This window comes from Phalangium opilio, unplaced genomic scaffold (genome assembly GCF_054372755.1).
Source record: "Phalangium opilio isolate 3A_F unplaced genomic scaffold, DU_Popi_V2 ptg000042l_1, whole genome shotgun sequence".
NCBI classification, from domain to species: domain Eukaryota; kingdom Metazoa; phylum Arthropoda; class Arachnida; order Opiliones; family Phalangiidae; genus Phalangium; species Phalangium opilio.
Window position 1 is genome coordinate 6,936,774 of NW_028324166.1, and position 7,662 is coordinate 6,944,435.

The 7,662-nt window shown below is 38.1% G+C and overlaps 3 protein-coding genes across 3 annotated transcripts; 2 read left to right on the plus strand and 1 right to left on the minus strand.

Annotated features, from left to right (window-relative positions):
* The first annotated feature begins 222 nt into the window (after window positions 1–222).
* On the plus strand, window positions 223–4,129 carry LOC149678757 (uncharacterized). Its single transcript, XM_089836700.1, has 9 exons — window positions 223–404; window positions 471–497; window positions 600–742; window positions 853–929; window positions 994–1,060; window positions 2,226–2,392; window positions 2,454–2,588; window positions 2,659–2,871; window positions 3,117–4,129. The coding sequence occupies exons 1-7, from the start codon at window positions 398–400 to the stop codon at window positions 2,473–2,475; spliced, it is 510 nt and encodes a 169-aa protein (XP_089692826.1). The 5' UTR covers window positions 223–397; the 3' UTR covers window positions 2,476–2,588; window positions 2,659–2,871; window positions 3,117–4,129.
* A 769-nt stretch (window positions 4,130–4,898) lies between these two features.
* Window positions 4,899–5,562, minus strand: LOC149678758 (uncharacterized). Its single transcript, XM_089836702.1, has 3 exons — window positions 5,304–5,562; window positions 5,112–5,245; window positions 4,899–5,048 (listed from the first exon to the last, which is right to left on the minus strand). The coding sequence occupies exons 1-3, from the start codon at window positions 5,560–5,562 to the stop codon at window positions 4,995–4,997; spliced, it is 447 nt and encodes a 148-aa protein (XP_089692828.1). The 3' UTR covers window positions 4,899–4,994.
* A 760-nt stretch (window positions 5,563–6,322) lies between these two features.
* On the plus strand, window positions 6,323–6,946 carry LOC149678759 (uncharacterized). The gene is made up of 2 exons (XM_089836701.1): window positions 6,323–6,790; window positions 6,861–6,946. Exons 1-2 carry the CDS (start codon window positions 6,323–6,325, stop codon window positions 6,873–6,875), a joined length of 483 nt encoding a protein of 160 aa, XP_089692827.1. The 3' UTR covers window positions 6,876–6,946.
* Window positions 6,947–7,662: the final 716 nt, after the last annotated feature.

A 7,662-nucleotide genomic window follows, 5' to 3' on the forward strand; every position in this document is an offset into this window, starting at 1 on the left:
CGCAATGCGGCAAGTAAGTTCGAAATGTTACCTTATATAAATTTCGATAAAATTACTTTAGGCGCGGTTGCCTTGGCATTTAGTTCGGTCGATTTTAGTTAAATGAACGTCTTGGGTCACGAGTCTTTCTTAAGGCTAAAAATCGGAAACTTATGTGAACACCACCTCAACTGCCTTAGGAATAATCGCGTTGCAAACTAACATTGTGAACGGAAAACGTTGCATAATAGGGAGGAAACCGCCTTTTCAAGTAAAAATCCCCTCTTACGTTTTCTCTCGATTTTTCAAAATGGCATAATGGTATGGGGCAAGGCTTAGTCATGTGCAACGTGGAAGACTTGTCCACTACTTGTCGAGCGATTCAAATTAAGAATTCTCCTTCGAGAAGCGCTTCGGTATGCGAGGTAGTACTAATTACTTCTAAAACCTCAATATTATTACTCGCATTAATAAATATATCTGGTGGAAAGTAACGATAATGAACTTTGAGAGAAAAGGTAGTATTTTTTGTGTCTCTAGCGTTCCAAATTTAAAGATATAGTAAAGCGTTCTTTTCACTAAATCTACGTCTTCTACGTCTGTTGTGGCACGAATGGCAGGAATTTTGTGCTGGGAAAGCTCCTGTTGGGCTTTGAAATACGCCCGTGTCACGTTTTATCTGTTCTACATTCATATACCCGTTTTATTTAGTGTAATTCAAAGATCTTTCAGCATGAAGGATATTCAAGTTGGAGTTATCGAGGTAAGAGGATGTAGTCGATGTTTGAAGCATCTTTAAACTCGATTCCGTACCTATAAATCGAGATACTTCGTGACAGATTAACGTTGTTCTAAATTTTGTCTTTCTCGTAGGAAACTCAGAAATTTGAGATCGGAAAAAATCTCTACGCTTCGGTTGAAACGTTTTTCAGTAAAAGATTTAACATTAGGTAAACATTTACTACACGTCATCTTTAAAGTCTTGTATGATCAAATAACATATTTTACTCGAAGCATCGATATCGTGCCCGTACCTGTAAAGGTTTTAAATACGTTTCGAAACCGGAGTGAGCTATCAAAGGTAATGATCATAATTTCAAACGTCAACGTAGCAGAAATATCACTTTCACAAACCAGTTGTTAATATTAGCACACGTATTCATTAAATAAGGCAGGAGTTGTCAGTTGAGCGAGTAGCATTTTGAGATAAATTCATCGCCAGATAGAACTAACAGCGGGTCCCGTGTTCATTGCATGGTTTTTCGAAACATGGTTCCTAAATTGATTTGCATCTGACAAAATTATCTGATATCGCGACTTGATAGAATCCAGTTCAAGATAAAAGTTTTAAAGAGCGGCACCAGATACTTGCGGCTAGGAGGATAAAGGGGTGAAGGAGTCTTCGACTGCCCGATTTCCCATTGAAACGCACTTACAGATTATCGGCCGTGGTTTCCCCCGTTCTCTCTCGTTCTGGGAGATTCATAGCCGCGCAACTAGTTCCGCGCACATCGTCATCGGGCGTCGTCTTTTCTTTTGATTTCATTTTTGGTAAAGGCTGCATTTTTTAGTGCTTTAACGGAACATTTGTCATTATTTCATTTTTTATTAATTGTAAATTATTTGTTCTTTGATAAAACTGTTGTAGAGGTTACGCTTTTTTACTCTATCCCTAAACCAAAAACTTAAGTAAAAAAGTGTTTAAGATGGAGAGTAGAGATAACATCCGATAACATTAAAAAATATCATTCTTTCCCCAAATCTCTTACTTTTTACAACGCCGCCTACATATAGGCGGTGTTGCTTCTAAGGCCTAAGCTAGCATGAAAAACCCGCTCTTTTTTGAATTGGGATTTGCGTGGTCACGTGATGCGCGTAACCAAGGTCACTAGGTGCGCGTGAACGAATCTCCCATGGGAGAGGCCGAAACCTGAGCTCTAAGAAGGGGCAGTCGAAGACTCCTTCACCCCTATATCCTCCTAGCTTGCGGGAGCTCAAACGGCAGACTTGCTTTTACTACTTGGAAAGCTACAGCACCCGCAAGCCTCTGGTTCAGCCCTTAGATTATACAGTTTTCAAAGGATCGAAGGTCATTTTTCTTGCCCCTCACTAAAAGTCACGAAGAATGTGAGTGGTCCTCAATCCAAAAAGCCTCTGCACTTCAGTTATGAAGCGCTATAAAAAATACCTAACATTTAGTTTACCTTTAAATTGTACAGAAAATAATGTTGGTATAATTTTTCCAGGATATAGACGTGTTGTTTTATCCTATCCAAGTCGAAACTGTGTATTCTTCGGAGATGAAATGCCGAATCACGGCCGTTTGCGATTCAGCGTCAACTTTCATACTCTCTTCAATCCCGAAAATGACCAAGAAACCATCTCTCTCATTCCTCAACATATGGAAGGACAAGTAACATAAACTTAATCAGTTTAATACAATCAATAAAAATTTCTTTCAACATTAACTTCAGTTCTCAATATCTTGGGTGGTGAGTCTGTTGGCAGTTTCCATCATCTTGGCTTGGCCACGCCCAAAAATGGGCGTGCATTCGTCGTGACTTTTTTCGAAATGATCTGGAAGAATTTACTCCTCTTTTTCTTCGAACGTAAGCTTCTCCGAATTTAAATGGTGTAATAAATCCATATTTTAAATTCGACTTGGAATTCTGGTCACAGCGTACAACCGTGTTGAGAAAGGGATCGCGTGGCGCGTAGCAGCCATGTCCTGGTTGATCGCGACCACTTTCATAAATATCAGGCAACCTGAAATCGGATTTCACTGAGAAGGAATACGATACTGTGGACACCGTCGACCAACTCGTGAAAAAGGGTTTCAAAAATGTCTGGTTGTGGGATGGCACTGACGAATTAGCTTCTTTTCGCAGAAAAGTAAGTGCAGAAATACATCAACCGAACGGTAATTGAACACGAGCAAGCGAACATTGTCAGAAATGTTATATAAAACCAAGTCCTTCATAGTGGTATAGGGTTGACTTCAACCGAACTTTTACATCCTTTTTAATTACACTCACTCGATTCATACGAAAAAAAGATAACGAATAAATTGAAATTCATGTATTTATGCTTCTAAAACTAATGGATGATTTCAAAAGAACTAGAAATTTCATTTCTAGGTCAACGTCTCCATCCCAGAGAGCTCAATAATTGCGGTTGAGAACGGGGTTATTGGAGAAGAGTTCGTCAACGTCGCGCAAGACGTCAGCGACAACAGAAAGTTCATGGTCGTGGGGACACTGATAATGCAATTCCTTCTGCTTGAAAATCTAGAAATGGATAATAAAATTGAATTCGCGAACAAATACTACTTTTCGCCGTCCATAGAAAAAACGCTTTTGGGTTTTGCTGTTTCCTACAATTTCTCGCAATCAAAGTTTATGGAGAAATTCAACCTGCACACAGAATAAAAATGTTGTAAAATAAACACTATGGTAATGGCAATAGCGTATGCCATCAAGATGATGTTAATTTAATTGCGCATCCTCCCTGTTTTTAATACCGTTAACAATACTGTTTTTCTAAACAGTGGAACTAACAGCTTTAAGTATTAATTGTTCGTGTATTCAGGGGCGTTTGTAGCTTTTAAAATAACCGCTTCAGAGGTTGTTTCAAAGACAGTCTTAACCGTTGATTATATTGTAGGGGTCAATGAAAAAACCAGCACTATATGCTGTTTTACTACCAATAAATCACAGTTACATAAAATGTCTGCTGCTGTAAAACTAACAGCAAAATATGTGGTTTTAAACTCACTAAGCACTGTGGATTAAAACGTGGTTTGCTGTGAAAATAAAAACACATCATGCTGTTTCAAACCGCTTATGGTACACTAAAAACAGGGTTGCTGTAAAAATAACAGCTGTTAGAACAGTTTTAAATCCCGGAGCTTATTTTGATAAAGACGCTCTTTGCTGTTAAACTAAAAGCACTCAAACGTTTTTTAAAAACATTAAGCTCTGTTGGTTAAGATGCAACTTGTCATTTGTATAAGACGACTAGCTGCTTTTAACAGACTGTCCATTTGGGTAAATTTATACTGGATGCTGTTAAACACTCTTAGAAAATCTGGTGTGCTTTAACATCTTTAAAAGTAGTTTATATGGGTCCAAATTTGACACCATTACAGGTGTTCATTAGTAGTAGGGACTATACAGATATGCAGACATCCAAGATGGCCGCCACCCCAAGATGGCCGCCCTCTCCTCATCCACCAAACTCAAACCAAAACTTTTCAGACAAGTCTGGACTAGCCCGAGCTGTTAGTTTCAACCCCCATGACATCATCTTCTTAACTTAAACCAAAACTAAACCTATAGTCAACCTTGACGTCATTCCCTGGCTTGCTAACATTGGGTGTTGCCCTTTAACCACTCCAGCTTTCTGTAAGCCTAAAGTTAATAAAAACACAGATTTTAAGACATCAAATATTTACTTTTTATAAGATGTACAGATATGGGTGATAAATAAATACAGAATATATATTACAAAATAATCAACAACCAACAAGGATAAACAAACATGTTTTAAAGAGTTCATTTTTCACGTTGACCCTGTATCGTTATTTGACTCGGAAGTGCAATCGGCGGAGGGACGTTTGGGCTTATTTTCTAATTGTTTTCTGTTTCGCCGTTCAATTTCGTAAAGAGTTAACAAAACGTTGACTATTAACCCGTAAACAAAAAAGAAAATGAGGCACAACATATTGCGAGGGCTATGATAGCAAATGATATTTAAATTGCTAGTACGTGCTATATGTAACAAACTAGAGAGGTAAGAGGCAGTTTTAATTGGATCCTATTTGTCACCTTAGGCGGAGCGTAAGTAAAGAGATAATATCATTGGATAGGTTAATTAAGGTGGAGTTAGAAAATAAGCCTATAATTATAAGTCTGACAAGAATAACAAATATAGAAATAAAGATTTTTTAATAACAAACAATATAATATATACAATAACAAATATTTATATGAAAAACCCACCACCATTTAAAAAGATTAAACACCGGTCGACCCAAACCCCCCACTGCCGCGTGCCGTCGGGGTCAAAGTCTAGAAACAACATAAAAATGTGTTACGTGCTGAAACCTAAATTAAAAACTTGAAAATATTTACCGCCGTTTCCACCGGTCTTAGCAATATAACCGGGGTCACTATCAATTGGGCAAGCCTATTGCCCCGCCGAATATTGTAGGCGGTGTCCCCGACGTTGGCTATGACGACTTTTATGGGTCCCCGATAGTCGGCGTCTATTATTGTTAAGAATTATTATACTTTTAAGCACTATAAAATAACTAATAAACATACCTATCGTCCCCTCGGCGACAAACAGCCCTTGGGCTGTTAAGCTGCTACGGCCAACAAGGCGGCCGTAGCTGTTCTCGGGCAGCATCACGCCTAACCCAGTCGACACGATTTTGATACCGTGAGGGTCGATTACGGTATCCACTGGACAATATAAGTCCAGTCCGGCCGACTGGGGGGTGGCACGACGGGGAGTAAGCGCTGCCGGATGGATTTTAATCACGGGCAGGCAGGGCAAACGAGGAGCGGTAGAGAAAGACATCTTAAAGTTTTTGGGACTGGTGTTTCAGAAACAGAAGTTAAACAACTGATAACTTTCATTTTGAAACACGGGGCTTATATACAAAATTAGCGAGGTCAAATCTAATAGTGTCTAGCCAATACTTTCAAGATTTTTAAAATTTAATAAATAGCCAAAAAGTTAATTAGATATATAGGTATAAAATTACAAAATCTCTCCGAGGTCTAAGTTTTTTTTTCGTATGCAAAAAAAGTTGTCTAGGTGTGTTTTAAATAATTCAAACGAGATCGTGTTATATAAAAAACCCTTTAGCGAAGGTTAAAAAGAAGTTACTTTGATAAATGCCTAAGGGGACAAATATTATTCGTATGCAAAAGCTTGTTTAGGCGTGTTTCGAATAATTTGAATAATTCTCACGAGATCGCTTTATATAAGAAAAACAATTTATTAGTGAAGGTTAAAACTAATTACTTTGGGAGGGACGGAAATTGTTTTTTTTGACATGATTTAAATCTAAATAAATGTATATTAATATTAAACTATAGAGGTATTTTTTATATAGATAGATATCCTAATGTCTTCTATAATCTTTAGTACCAACTCCACAATAAAAAAATGTTTTTAGGTCAAATTAAAAATAGCGTATCAGACATAATTATATTTTTTAAATTCTTAATAAAAAAAAACCATGTCTAAGCCTGTATTCTAAAAAAAAATGGCCCTGAGATTTTGGGTATAAAAGCTTGAGCATGGGTATTGGATTCTCACAATCGATCCAGCCATGAACAAGTACCAAGAGTCTCAATCTATGTTTGAATCTCCACCTTCTTCTCCTAATAATCGACAAGGATCCAGCAACGGTCAACGAACGCTGAGTCAATTTGTAAAACCCGACCCCGTTGAGATCCTCCTCGATTCTGACGACGAGGAGTTTGTCCAGGACGTGTTGCAGAAACACGTTGTCGGCGTCAACGGGGTTGAGGGGTCCTATCGCTTGAGAAGCGACGGGCAATATTTTGAAACTAAAATCCCCCCGCGAAAAGGGGATTTCTACATAGATATCAGTATATATAAATTTAAAGACATAAAAGACGCCCAGGCGGACAAACTGTGGGAGTGTAGACATAAGCGGCTAAAAAGAGTCGTTGACGCTAAAAACAAAGACGCCGTCAAACTTCTAAACGCTTTCCATCGCTTGGTGGACGACGTGAAGAACGACGCAGAAGCCGCTCAGCAGCCGCCAAGCAAAGTAAGTATCTTATTAACAATAAATTTACAAACCAAACATTTTGTTCCAATTTTTTTTTTATTTCTGATAGAGATTCAAAAAATGAGTTCGAGCAGCGGCAGCAGCGGGAGTGACTCGGAGGGTAGTGGAGGAGAGGAACACGCACAGGTAAACCGGTACTACACAATTGAGCGGCAGATTGACAAAACGAGTCGCAAGTGGCATTGTAAACAAATCGATTTGCGTATAGCTTTCAAAAATCTGGAAGACATTCCAACGCGAGATTTTTTTCGAATTTTTCGAAAAATTCTCGACGAAGTTATACGTAAATTAGTAACCGAGAATCCCGGGTATAATCGGGTTCGATTTGTTTTAAGCTCCCCCGGATTGACGACCCCTGTTAATATTAAATTTATAAAAATTGACAAATTCACCAGTAAGCGAATTATGCGCACCATCTATAGAGTAACGCAATCTAGTCGGGACTTTGTCTTTAATGGGGAAGATTTTCAGTTTGACATTATTTTTCTAAACCTCGATGCTAATATAGGGACTTATTATAAATCCATAAAAAATAGAACTTTGGTTAATTTGGATTATTTCGTTAAGCAAAATAACCAATTTATTTTTATGGAGAATAATGATAATCTCTGTTTTGCTCGGAGTTTAGTTCTGGGTAAAGAGATGGCCGATCGCAATTTTTATCAACAAAATAAGCAAGGTCTGCCCTTTAACCAGGACAATTTTAACAAACTGAGACGCAATAGCACTCTTCAAGGTAATATTGCAAAAATCTTGCACAGGAAAGCCGGAGTCCCCGAAGGTTTTGTTACTCTAGAAGATATTCAAAAATTTCAAAATTATTTAGTTCCCCATTATCGAATCGTAATCGT

Coding starts and splice junctions, on each gene's coding strand:
- LOC149678757 (XM_089836700.1), top strand. Junction 498..599: donor AATGAACTTTGAGAGAAAAG/GTAGTATTTTTT, acceptor CACGAATGGCAG/GAATTTTGTGCTGGGAAAGC. Junction 2,393..2,453: donor CTCAACATATGGAAGGACAA/GTAACATAAACT, acceptor CATTAACTTCAG/TTCTCAATATCTTGGGTGGT.
- LOC149678758 (XM_089836702.1), bottom strand. CDS start 5,562: ATGTCTTTCTCTACCGCTCCTCGTTTGCCCTGCCTGCCCGTGATTAAA. Junction 5,246..5,303: donor TGTCGCCGAGGGGACGATAG/GTATGTTTATTA, acceptor TAACAATAATAG/ACGCCGACTATCGGGGACCC. Junction 5,049..5,111: donor TAAGACCGGTGGAAACGGCG/GTAAATATTTTC, acceptor TGTTGTTTCTAG/ACTTTGACCCCGACGGCACG.
- LOC149678759 (XM_089836701.1), top strand. CDS start 6,323: ATGAACAAGTACCAAGAGTCTCAATCTATGTTTGAATCTCCACCTTCT.